The following is a 14,348-nucleotide window of genomic DNA, read 5'->3' on the forward strand; positions in this document are numbered from 1 at the left end:
TTTCAAGTTGACCGAGGCATCATTATTAAGTACGCCTTAACCTGAATTTGTGGACTAGTAGCACGCCCAAAGTGGAGCTGTATTTCAAAAGTTAAAAGTAAAAAAAAAATTGAGGTCCAAACTGTCCGAGTGGTTTGGTGTTTGACTTTTTATTCTCGTAAAATTTGGTTTTGACTTGTATATAGTTGTAAAATACTCACCAATACAAAGTTTATCGACTAGCGGTATGCTTAATTTAGATATTTTATTAAAAAGTGATGGACCCACTAATTAAGTTTTTCTGAGACTACGTTACTATGTACAAATCTATTTGTGTGCAAAAAATGTGTATATAGTGCCCACTAACACTATGCCATGTGTTAAGCCATTAGCTAATCCCCTGAGTGCACAGTGACACTCATGGGTGGCTTTTAATTGATTGGTCGGGCATGTATGAAGGGAGAGAGAGAAAAAGGAGAGAGAAACTGGCCAGCCTTGGTTCATTGTGCTTTGACCACTATTGGTGTGCACGTGCCAGACCACTAGGTCAACCGCCTCGAGATCGGTTGGCCTGCCAAGTTCCATGGTAAGCAGGTTAGCAATGCGCCATGATTGGGATGATTTTTGATGGCGGCGTTGCCTTTTTCACTCATCGATTTCTCTTAATCCAACCATTTATTTTTGACATTGCCCATACCATCGTGAAGCCCACCCTACGATATATCTCTCCATCAAATTTCATGGCCAGTGCTGTTGGACGCGCTAGCACTGGCAATGTTTACTGATGACGGCGGCAGCTTGTTGCAATCCTTGGTTTCGACAAGTTTCCAATGTGACCATCTACCTATCCCCCCTATTTTGACCTTCCTAAACCCAAGTCTGAGGTCTGTTTTGTCCAAATCTCAACGGATTGAGAGATTTGGGGATAGTTAATTCTTGAGCTTCCCAATTAGATCTCGACCACCTTTGGTCCGATCTTTGAGAAGCACCTGTATAAACTATGGGACCGATACTATGGAGGATCTCAGTTGGTCCATGCATTTGAGGTGAGTGATCCTTTTTCAAAAACTATTTTGGAGCTGTTAAAAATATATATACTGTATTATTTAAATTTTTGAAAAATTATTATACGTGTTTAAAATTTGAGAAAAATTGTTATTTAATTTTATTTTGTAGATTTATTGATTTATATATAAATTTGATGCATAAATTTATTTTATGGATTTGAAGAAAATATTATGTTTAATCTATTGTTAAATTTATTTTGCATAATGAAATATATTTATGTGAATTTATTATATGTGAATTTTATGTGTTTTAATGTAATTTTTTCATAAATTAGTTTCAAGGATTTGAGAAAAATATTTGTGTTAAATTATTGTGCTAAAAAACATGTTTATATATTTAAATATTTTTGGATTTAGATTTATTATGGTAAAAATTGATGTATTTAAATTGTTGGATTTATGACGATGGTTTAAAAGTAGATGTAGAATTTTATGGGTTAAAAATGTGTACTAAACCTGATGGCATTTACGAAATTTTTGATATTTGTTATATTTCCAATTTTATGGTTTTAGATGCAACATACAGTATAGTTGTTTTGCAATGTATTTATTAATTAGCGTGCAAGTATATATGGTCATCCTATAAGAGCCATGGATATGAGAGTTGACAAGTATTTTACACAGTGAGCATCAGTTGTCCTCCTCTATGGCCAAGATGACTGATTATTAGCATTGGCGTCTTGGGATGCTAATGTGATCGTTTGCAGGTTTCTCTCTTTAACCTCCCTGTTAGAGTGAACTTAGAACGTTGGGTACCGCTTGACACCACTTGATATATAATGTGATGCATCAAGTTGATTTCTTAACACATTTTTCAAAACAAATTGTTTTAAAATGTATTTTATTATAATTTTTATTATTTATTTTAAATTGAGATTTTAAAATTAATTAAAATATTACTTTTACTCTTTAACTAATTTATTTAATCAAATTTTTATATATTATGTCAATTTTGTTTTTATACTAAATTTTTCTAATACAAATTTTATTTATGATTTGTTACACCTTATGATATTTTATTCTTTAATAATTTGTTATCAAATTATTTACAATGTTAATTTTTAATTTAAATTATTTGTATTTTATTTGTTTAATTTTTTCTTTGATTTTTGGGGATATAAAAATGATGGGTTTTGTGAAAATAGTTTTAAAAAGGGAAACTTTTCCAACTAAGTGAAATTGTGAGAGTTTTGAGAGAAAATACTTAATTTCTTTATTTATTATTTTAACTACTTATTTGTTTATTTAGTTATTATTAATTGCCTTTAATTTATATTCTTATATTATATTATTATAATTTATGTAGTAGTTGAGTCACTCACTATGATGGTTAACATTTCATTATTTTTCTATGTGTAAATCCATTCCCTTAGGCCTAGGTTGGTAGGCGTTAATTGTTCAGAGCAAGTTCGACATCTTTACTCATTGTTGAATTCGAAGAACCCTTTTTCCATTTCCTTCTTTTCTTATAATATTTCTTCTTTATCTTTTATGTTGTATTAAACTCTGTACTTATTTGTAAACCTTAGTATACTCTGTATATTGTGTTTGATATTTATTTATTTAATATGGTGCTTGTTCCCTTTATTTTATTTTGAAGTACTATCTATATGGAAATCTTTTGTCATAAGGTGGGAGGAATAAGGTGTTGCTTTATTGAAGTTTGTTTTATATGCAGGGAATCTTGTGCCATATCTAACTCTTAGGGAAAATGCTATCGAATTTTCCATAGAAAGGTTTGGTAGGGTTTTCTTAGTTAAGGCTTATCTAGAGTTTTGGTAAGGAATCTTGAGTGGCACATGACATGCAATTTGTAAATTAAATTTAGTTCAACAAACAATGGGGCCCTAATAGTACTCATGTTTAGTCTAAGTTGAGTAATGAACATATCGATAATAACCTTGTTATAAAATAATATGGCCATAAAATTAAATGTATTAAATTTGTTATAAAGATATCATCCATATAGACTACAACACCTAAATGAATGTAGCTGTGAGCATGATAAAAGGAGAAAGTCTATAGTGAAGTTAACAAATCCTTATGTTCACACAAATTTTGGAGTGGGGTGATTAATGAACCCCTCATATTGTGTCATGCGAACATCCTTTTTCATAAGTTTATTTAGAAAGGCATTGTTGATATTCACTTGTTAAACCTTTTAATAACTATTTTAGATAATATACTATGACCAATGAAAGGTTGATGACTAGGTTGGAAGTATTTGTAAATTTGATTCTCGGATTTTGATGGAGGCATGTATCATAATTAATCTTGCCTTTTATTGATTAATAATGCCATTGAAGTTTCTCTTCACCTTGAAAATCCATTTTCCCCTCATGATATTGTCCTTTAGATTACATTGTATTAATGCCTATGGTTGATTTTGTACGAGAGCACTATCTTCTTTAGCCATTGCTTTAAGGCATTAGGGCTACTAAAGGCGTATTCATTGAGATAAGTTTGCATTCGTGGAGGTTAGAGAGTAGAAAATTGAAGAGTTTTGGCTTATGAGCACGTGCTTTAGATTAAGTATCCATTGGATGAGAAAGGACCATTACACATGGTAGGTTTGCACTCATGGAGGTTTAAAAGCATAAAATTGTGAAGTTTTGACTTGTGAAAACCTTATTAAGATTGAGTAACCACAGGATGAGTATACTGATTTTCTCATATAGGAAATTGTATTGGATCAATTTCCTGATTTATTTGCATAGTAATGAAGTTCATTTATTAGCAAATTCTGATATAAACATGGATAGGAGTGAATGGGAACCAAGTATGATACCATGTAACACTAAATCCATTTATGCTGGGGATTCAAATTTGGACCTAATAAGTGAGATAATAGTGAGCCATTTTGGTGATAAGGCATGTCACGAATCAAGTTCATTACTATTATATTGTCTATTTTTATTTTTTATGAGTCACAAAAGTCTTAGACCTTTATGGAAATGAATTGTGATCCATTGTCCATGTTAGGGCTTGGGGTTCCACCTTAAAAGGTTAACTTAATAATGAAAGTAAATCAAGCCTCTCATATATCTTTAAGAATCTCCATATTTTACCAACGTGAAACTTTATTCCACACTTTAACAATCACCCTTTCAAAAACCAAAAACCATTTGCCCTTTCTCATTTTGGTACCCTCTCAAGTCATCTTGTTGAGAGCTCTCCACTATGGCTATGGAAGCTTATCACATCACCAAAAAGCTTCATGGCATGGCCTCCTATGTAACAATCCGTACCAAAATACACTTGTTGTATAAGTTTGATCAGGTTTAACCAAGTGGACTATATGTGGGTCCTAAATTGACTTTTTTAACAGTCAATATTTTTGGTTTGACTGAGGTATCATTTTGTAGAGCTCGTCGATACGAGTTCATAGACTAGCGGCATGCTAAATTATGAGTTACGAATAAAAAGTTATGATTCTAAGAAGTTTTAAGCATAAGTTTTATATTAATGTCTAAACTAGTCCTAAGTTTTTGTATGTTAGTGGCCTAAGGCTCTATATAAGCCTTGGGAAGTGTGCCAAATAGGAGACAAATCCTAAAATATCCGTTTTGTGCCCCAATCCCTTAGAAATTCCTCTCTAGACCCGTGGGTCCAAATTAGGTTGTTTTGAACCTGTTTACATTCCAAATGGATCATCACCATTTTTTCCCATTTCGGCCACCTACTATATACACGTGCCATCCTAAAAGGGAGCCCACACAGCTGCGAATAGCTGGCGGACGTGCCCAGATCTTGCCGAGGAAGTCCACGGTGGCCGGCAAGGTGGGTCATTGGATTTTCATGTTTTTCGGCCATTTTAGGCCAACCCATACACCCTTCCCCCCATTTTTGACCCTCAAAGCACATTTCCATGCTCTTTTTGCCCAGATTCTTCACTGTTTGAGAGATACGTCAATGGGGAGTTCGGCCATGATTTAAATTAAGTTTTCCGGCCACCGAAGACACTTTTGGGCCAAGGTGAGCATACCATTGTGTTTCCTATCTCTTGGGCTTTCTATAGATACAAAGTTTGTGAATTTTGGACGTCATTTGATAATTTTTCCAATTGTGGGTCAATTAATTAAATATCAGACAATTTGAGACTGTATTTGGACAAAATTGGTTATATTGAACAAAATTGAAGTTGGATTAGTGAAATTAGATATGATTAGGACCCATTAGAAGGTTTAATTTCGAAAGATTTGCCTTCGGATGAAAAGCCCCAATTTTGGATACCGGATCCTAAAGGTATGCAATATAATTGGATCGATTGGTATCTAATTTATGTAATTTTGTAGTGGTATAAATTATTTTAGGACATTTGGTTCATACAAGTGTCTTTAGTTAGTTATTGGAGCCTAAGAAATATTTTATTATATTATAGGCACTTGAGTTGGGCTAGTAGGCGATCTTGTAAAAGAACAGGAGTGACCAACTATAGTACCGTGAGTGGTTATATTTTTAAATTGTTTTGGGCATGTAGTATGATACATATGGTTTGGTTATTTTACATTTATATCATTTGATTTAAATGATTACCTTATGCTTATATGAATATCAGCATTTACATATATGTGTTATTATATTACATGGATTTTGATAAGATTTTAAATGATTTCTAACCCTGATGAGTTCATAGTGAACTTGTGGATCATGTTATTTAAATATCCTGGTATTTGAATTGAGGTTTTAAATCATTTTGAAAATTAATTGATTTGAGAAAGTAGATTAAAAATTATATGATTTAAAACATGTACAAGTATTTTACAATTTTATGTGCTTAAAATTGGTTTATGGTGATATATATTTCACCGTAGTATTTCTGACTTTAGCATAAAATGATGATCTGAAAATTTTGAAATATTTAAACAAGCGGTTGAGTTTGAATATTAAATTATAATTTATGATACAATATTGTTTGGAAAAGTATATATGATCTTATAAGATTGTTTTAAGGATACTGTATTGTTTATTTTTAATTGATGTACCATATAGTACCTGTCAGGACCCGTCCAGAATTCCTTCCCCGGAACCCTAGACAGCCCTGATCCCAGGGAAACCCTACCGGACCCTCCAACGGAAAATCCGACAGAGCCTCCCCTAAGGGATTTACTTACCACAAAATACCTGCACTGAAAACACACTTCTAAAAAACATCTCCTTATTCCTCCCACAAACTACAGACTGTTCCACAAATTACAGCACTTCTCAAAAGCAACAACAGTCCAGTGCATAAATAAAACAGAAGTATCCCAATAGTATACAGAGCTTTAAGAAGTGCTAAACAACAGAAATACAACAAAGCTGAAAGAAATAATACACTGAAATGAAAGAGTACAGAAGTACTTCTCGAAACACAACAGCAGCGGAAAACTTGGTTCGCTCCGGAAGAACGTCTACCACCACTTGCACCTAAGGGAACGAAATTTAAGAGTGTGAGATGCTAATCATCTCCGTGAGTAACCCGAACTACTAAACACCTTTTGCGATAATAAAAATAATAGTAATAGCAATTAAGGAATAGAACAAATACCAGCAATTAATAAATAAATAATTACTGTTGGAAAATAATAATTTCCCTCAAAACTCTCACCAATCGCTCCGTTCGAAATGTTCCCTTTTTAAAACCTTTTCGCAAAACCCAATGTACATACCTCCCAAAAATCAAGGGATTAAACCATTTGATACACAATAAATAAATAAAAACATACCCCAATATATATAATAAAAATATAATAAATTATAGTAAATAATTTTGAACACCTTTGGGGTTTAAACCATTATTTGCAATTTACACCGACAATTACACCTGACGCACCACACCATATACCGGTGATGCCCTTCGATACCCAGCGTCCTGAGCACCGACTGGCGGGGGGTTAAAGAGAAAACCTGCAACGGTCACTTCGGCGTCCCGACAGTACCGCTGCTAAAAAAACCATCACCCGGCCAAGGAGGGGGGCGGCTGTGGCCAATAACAACTTGCCTGCCCACGGTCCAATGACAACTCACGGGTGAAGTAAAAACCGCACGCTAAACCATATAATAACCGCGTGCTAAACCACGTGTCCATACACCATACACCAGAACACCAATACTGTATGAGTGCGTCTAAAAATAAACAATAATAACCAACCGTACCGTTTTTCCAAAAACCACCGTGGGAAGTATACCATATTTTCACAAAACACCATCCCACATATTTTTATTTAAACAACCCGGTACGAAACATTGATAACCAACAAATCACAATTTCCTCGAAATACGAGATGCAACCATAAAAATACCGCGGGCATAATTTATAAAATTTAACCAAATATTTTCAAAAAATATTTAACCCAATTATGCCCGGAAAATCAAATTTAAAACCAAGTACAAATACTACCAAAATACACCTTGGTCATGTATAATAAATAAATTAAACCAAAATAAAACCACAATAAACCACACCACATGAGCATAAATTTAAATACTAAATTAAATACCAATTAAATATAATTAATTGCCCAAAATAATTTTTGAAGGTGGGTCACTCACCTGGAGCATGCAAATCAACTAAGATCCTCCTCGGAATCAACTTCACTACTCGCGCGTGCACCTAAACAACCACAGTGCACAAACCAAAAATATTAATATTTTATTCGGGTAATTCCCAAATGGATACCCGGGGAGCGAACACCAAGCGACATCTAAAGGGTTACGAGTTATATACCGAATCGAAGCTCGCGTGATGAGGATCACGGATTCGGTCTTACTTTCCGGTGATCGGACCCGACGGGGTCGGAATCTTGCCGGAAAGCTTTTCGAGTTTCGGCTCCGCAATTCTCCCAAACCGTCACGAATTGGCGGAAACGGAAGCCGGATTCGGGTTCAGGAGGTTGAACACTGCGGACTGGAGCTGGCCGGAATTTCGGGTACTCGCCGGAACAGTACTTTCCAGCGAGCCGCCACGGTCACCGGCAACCGTCGCCGGCGGCGGCGCGTGCGGTGGCCGTTGGTCGTGAAATTTTGCAGACTTGTAGATCTTGAGGACAGCAACCCAACGGGACCGGCGGTGAGCAAAACGGAGGTCGGACGGCGGAGAAATCACTGTTTGAAGATTTCCGGCCCCTCGCCGGAAAACGCACCGATCCCGGCGCGTTGGTGGTCCGATGGCCGTGATTTTTGGTGGGTCGGCCGGACTTGAGGAGAGGATGAAGGCTAGCTGGTGCGTGTGGCCGGAAAATGGCCGGAAAAGGGTCGATTTGCGGTGGCCGGCGGTGGAGGGGAAAAACTCGCCGCCGAACTTCGGAGCTCCGATCCGGGCGCGTCCGGCGGCCGTTCGCCGTGAAACTTGGAGGTTTTGCCGGAAATGAGGAGGGCAAGCTTTCTGGCCGGCGCGTGCACAGTAACTCGACCGGAACAGTGGAAAAACTCCGGTGGTCGGCGGTCTCTCTCTCTCTCTTTCTCTCTCCTCTCTCTCTCTTCCCCGAGAGTTTTAACAAATAAAAACCCCTGTGTGACACTGTTCATGCCACGTGGACCAATCAAAAGTTGACACGTGGCATTTTACTGTTCATCGACCCAAAAACATTAAAATATTACGGTATCCGGTAAACTTCAAACGTCCATAACTTTTTAACCGGATGTCCGTTTTGAGCGTGCCGCTAGTCTGTGAACTCGCATCGACGAGCACTTCACAACCATGTACGAGTCAAAGCTCATTTCCCCATAAAAAAAAAGTCAACCCCGGCACTCCTTGGACAGTTTGGACCGCAACTTATTTCGTCCATAACTTTCAAACCGTAGCTCCGTTTTCGACGTGCTACCAGTCTGCGAACTCGGGGCATCGTGCACTTCGCCACGGTACCCTGGTCAACTCGAAATTCTCACCGACTCAAAAAGTCAACTTTTGACCCCCTTCGATCAACGGTCAACGGTCAACGTGCACGGATTCCGGTGCGATTTGGGACGGGGTGTTACAGTACCTGTGTCTCAGATCAGTATTATATTATAGCACGTGCGGTTTGCCACGGTATTGTGATATTGGGTTCATCCTATAGGTTATTATTGTCACGGATCTTGAGATTGGGGTTATCCTATAGGTTTATTCTTGCCATGGGCCGTGTGGTTGGGTACGTCCTGACGATTTATTATTTCCACGATACCCTTCATACATTGAGGGTTGTGAGGTAGGTGTATCCCACAGTTTATAGTTTGGTATATCATATGGTACATTGTATATGTTTTGAGTATATTGTTGGTTTTCAACTATGGTGGTTATTACTACACCTTCATAATTATTTAGTGAAATTTTATTTATAATATTTATACTCAATATTTATATCTTGATTAATATATTTTGTAATATTATATTGATTGTTCACTTCATACCTTTGAGCATCGATTTTATGATATTAAATTGGGGTATAAGTTTGGATTTTATAAAATGATTTTTAAGTAGAGAACTTTTCAAACAAGTGGAATGAGAGGTCTTGAGAGAAAGTTTTACAGAAATAAATTATTATTTTTATATTATACTATGCCACTCACTGAGATTTCTTTATCTCATGTTTTATTTGTTTTAAATTTGTTCCCCTAGGTCTAGGCAGTAAGTAGCAGTCTATCTCATGCACCGCTTGTCATTTCGTTCTTTCCACAACAACAGCGGTATTTATCCTTTCTTTATTTTATCCTTATCTTTCTGGACTCATTTATTATTTATTTGTATTTCAAAACTTTGTTAACACTCTTAGAATGGTCTGATCTAAATACTCGACTCAGTAAAGACCATATTATATATGTGTGTGCTTATGTCCTGTAGTACGATAGGTTGATTGTGAATCATAGTTGTAGGCTTTTGTACTGTTGTGGTTATATATATATATATATATAGATTGAGGTATTATTGCTAATGCATATTGTTTGTTGTCCATGTTTTAAATGGGGATCCATTGGATATCCTTTAGGGATTGTCCACTGGGACTTCATTAGGCAAGACCACTCAGAGATCCTAGGATGGTTCCTGGAGTGGGTCCTGTCAACTTGGTATCAGAGCTTTAGGTTATAAATTCCTTAAGGTTATGCATTGCTGTGCAACTCATCCTGTGTTTTGTATACTTTCCTAACCTATTTCTTGAAGTTCATTTCGTTTTGTTTATTCTTGGAAATAGTTCTTTTTTTTGATGGCGCACAGAGGAAGACTTAGGTCCCAACAGGTGTTAGCTGAAAGTACAGATGCGCCCATTTATGAGGAGAGCATCTTGTCGAGTGCCTAGCTCGATCACTCGAGAGCAGTGGGTTTACTGGATATACTATTGATCAGGCTCATAGATTTGGAACATTGGGTTTTGATGGCTCCAAAGACCTATTATAACTCTATCTTGGCTAGATGACACGGAGAAAATTTTGGATGAGGGTATGCAGTGTCCAAATGAGGATAGAGTCAGGATAGCTAGTTTTATGCTAGAGGGTAATGCAAGGAAGTGGTGGGCATATGAGAGGACTAAAAGATACCATACTTAGACATAGTTTAAGACTGCTTTTTTTATTGAGTTCTGCCCTCTAGCCTTTGTTGAGACTAAGAGGCTAGAGCTTGAGACGCTCACTCAGGGTAGCATGATAGTTTCTGAGTATGGGTGGAGGTTCAGGGAGCTATTGGAGTTCTACCAAAATTTGGTTGCGGATGAGGTTAGCAAGAAGAGGAGGTCCCTCGATGGGTTGAGTGAGCCTATAGCATTGAGCATCTCAAGTGCCCTTCACTCCATGTATAAGTTGATGAGAGATGCTGCCCTAGAGGTAAAGAGACAAACCTTGATTCGCAAGTCTAAGCGCCGATCATGTGACATCTTATCTTCAGGGAGCCCTAGTCAGAGATCGTCTAAGATGGGTAATTTTTGTTTAGGATCTTCGGGCAGCAGAGGATCCAAAGGTGGTAGGCATGATGTTAGCGACAGCAAATGTCAGAAAGGTGGACATACCCAGGGTTCTAAACTTTGACCAGTGAGCAGTGGCAGCACTCATTTTTAGAGATCTGGAGGTCGAGATAATTTCCGTTCTGCATGTAGCTTTTGTGGCAAGATTCATGATGGACCATGCCAGTGGGTTGGATCATACTTTCAGTGTGGGTAGTCAGGACATTTCAAGAAGGATTTTCCCTATTGAGGATAGACCCAGGCTAGAGCCTCACGATCAGGTGCTCAGTTTCAGCAGACTGGTGGGTACAGAGGACAAGATACTCATACAGGTACGGTTCTGCCAGCATTGGATAGCAGTCTGCAGTTATAGTTAGAGGTAAAGGTCAGAGAGGATGACCACTTGCTAGAGATAGGGTGTATGCTATGACTAGGCAGGAGGCACATGACAACCTCCAACATAGTGACAGGTACATTATCTATATTTGGTAACGATACACGTGTACTCATTGACCTAGGGGTTACACATTCTTTTATTTCATGTGAGTATGTTACATGAGTCAGGATGACTCCTATTCCTTTTGGATGTTGTTTGGAGATTGCCACACCTACATGAGAGTTTTTGCGGCCTTGTCAGATGCTTAGAGGTAGCCTACTTTGTATTGAGGGCCAAGTTATGGAGGCAGATTTGATCTTGTTAGATCTTCAAAGGTTGGATGTGATACTCGGCATGGATTGGCTTGCTTCACATTATACTTCAGTGGACTGTTTCCGCAAGGAGGTGATAGTTAGATGACCAGGTCTACTAGTAGTGGTCTTCTATGGAGAGCGGAGGTAGACACTTTTAGGTTTGATTTTTGCCATCTATGCTAGATGTTTACTTCAGAAAAGTTGTAAGGGGTATTTATCCCACATGATTGATACTCGAATTAGTGAGGTGAGATTGTAGGATGTATAGTGGTGAAGGATTTTCCAGATGTGTTTCCTGATGATCTTCTTGGTTTACCTCCTGAGTAGGAGATAGACTTTCCCATTAAGTTGGTCCTTAGTACAACTCCTATTTCTTTACCACCTTATCAGATGGCAGCAATTGAGTTGAAAGGGTTGAAGACTTAGTGCATAGAGGATTTATTAGGTCCAGTGTTTCACTTTGGGGAGTGCCTGTGTTATTTGTGAAGAAGAAATATGGTACTTGGAGGTTGTGTATAGACTATAGACAATTGAATTAGGCCACTATCTGTTAAAAATATCCTTTGCCTGGATTAATGATCTACTTGATCAACTCCAAGGAGCTAAAGTGTTCTTCAAGATTAGCTTGAGGTCATGATACCATCAGTTAAGGACCAGGGAATCAGACATTCCTAAAACTGCATTCAGGACAAGATATGAGCATTATGAGTTTTTAGTGATGTCTTTTGGACTCACCAATGCCCTTGTAGTTTTTATGAATTTGATGAATTGGGTCTTCCATCATATTTAGACCTGTTTGCTATTGTTTTCATTGATGATATTTTGGTGCACTTAAAGAGCGAGGTAGAGCATGAGATGCATTTGAGTTTGGTGTTGCAGATTTTAAGGCAACACCAGTTGTATGCCAAGTTCAGCAAATGTGAGTTTTGGTTAAGTCGAGTGGGATTTCTTGGGCATGTAGTTTCTGCTGACGGCATTTATGTGGATCCTCAGAAAGTAGAAGCAGTATCGAAATTAGGAGCAACCCACTACAATGATAGAAGTGCATATTTTCCTAGGTTTAACGGGGTATTATTACAGGTTCATCAAAGGATTCTCTAAGATAGTGGGAACGCTTCATTATTTGACCCGGAAAAGGGTTAGATTTGAGTGGATTGATAAGTGTGAGGAGAGCTTCCAAAAATTAAAGGAAAAGTTGATTTCGGCTTTTGTTTTGACATTGCCAGAGGGCAATGAAGGTTTAGAGGTTTATAGTGATGCTTCACGTTAGGGTTTGGATTGTGTTTTGATGCAGCATAAGAGAGTTGTTGCATATGCTTCTAGGTAGTTGAGGAAGCACGAGCTGATTATTCTTCTCATGACTTAGAGCTTGCTACGATGATCTTTGTATTAACTTGGAGGCATTATTTGTATGGAGCTACTTGTCAGATTTTTATCGACCATTAAAGCCTTAAGTATTTGTTTACTCTGAAGGAGTTGAACTTAAGGCAAAGGAGATGGAAGGAGTTGCTTAAGGATTATGATTGCACTATTGACTACCAGCCAGGGAAGGCAAATGCAGTAGCCGATGCATTAAGTAGGAAGTCTACAAGCTCTTTAGCTCATATGCAGACAATATAGCTTCCTTTGATAGTTGAATTGGGAGAGTTGGGTGTTGATTGTGGATGTGTAATTCAGGAGCACTTTCTTCAAGCTTCCAACTACGATCGATACTTATGGATCGTGTTTTTGAAGCGCAGCTCAAAGACCCTTACTTAATGAGCATGAGAGGGAAAATTGAAGAATAGGGACAATCAGACTTCGCTATTAGAGGTGATGGAGCCTTGGTGATTGGTTCTAGGCTCTGTGTTCCAACCAATGAAGAGCTAAAAATGCAGATATTGGAGGAAGCCCATAGTTCTGCTTATGCTATGCACCCTGGTAATACTAAGATGTATCGTACTCTGAAAGAGTATTATTGGTGGGCAAGGATGAAAAGAGAAGTTACTGAATATGTATCCAAGTGTTTCATATGTCAACAAGTGAAGGCAGAGAGACAAAAGCCTTCTGGACTTCTACAGCCCTTACCAATCCTTGAATGGAAATGGGAGCACATTACAATGGATTTTATATTCAAGCTTCCCCCCATAGTTTAAAGACATGATGGTAAGGGCTAATATCGGGTTATATCTGACAGAGTTCCATGATTCACTTCGAAATTAGAATGAGTATCTACCTTTGCTACAGTTCACCTACAATAATAGTTATTATTCAAGCATTCAGATGTCACCTTATGAGCTATTGTATGGGAGATACATTATGTTGGAATGAGATGTGTGAAAGAAAACTCCTAGGCCCTGAGATTATACAAGCCACAGTGAACAAGGTCAATATTATACATGCCAGGTTGAAAGCAACTCTGGATAAGCAAAAGAGCTACGCGAATGTGCGTAGAAAGGATCTCGAGTTCGAGGTTGGTGATCGAGTATTCTTGAAGCTCTCTCCTTGGAAGGGCGTAGTATGCTTTGAAAAGCGAGGGAAGCAAAGTCCTCACTACATTAGACCGTATGAGATAGTAGAGAGGATAGGTCTAGTGGCTTATAGGATTGACTTGCCGAAGGAGCTTTCTCGAGTCCATGATGTATTCCATATCTCCATGCTCCGTAAATATATCTCAGATCCATCACATGTGTTGGAGACACTGGAGATTGAGTTGAGGGATGACTTATCTTATGAGGAGTAG

At 37.7% G+C, this 14,348-nt stretch overlaps 1 protein-coding gene across 1 annotated transcript; it reads left to right on the forward strand.

Annotated features, from left to right (window-relative positions):
• The first annotated feature begins 13,937 nt into the window (after positions 1-13,937).
• Positions 13,938-14,348, forward strand: LOC125423774 (uncharacterized). The gene has a single exon (XM_048478919.1). It carries the CDS (start codon positions 13,938-13,940, stop codon positions 14,346-14,348), a length of 411 nt encoding a protein of 136 aa, XP_048334876.1.

The sequence above is a fragment of the Ziziphus jujuba genome, chromosome 7 (assembly GCF_031755915.1).
Source record: "Ziziphus jujuba cultivar Dongzao chromosome 7, ASM3175591v1".
In the NCBI taxonomy this organism is placed as follows: domain Eukaryota; kingdom Viridiplantae; phylum Streptophyta; class Magnoliopsida; order Rosales; family Rhamnaceae; genus Ziziphus; species Ziziphus jujuba.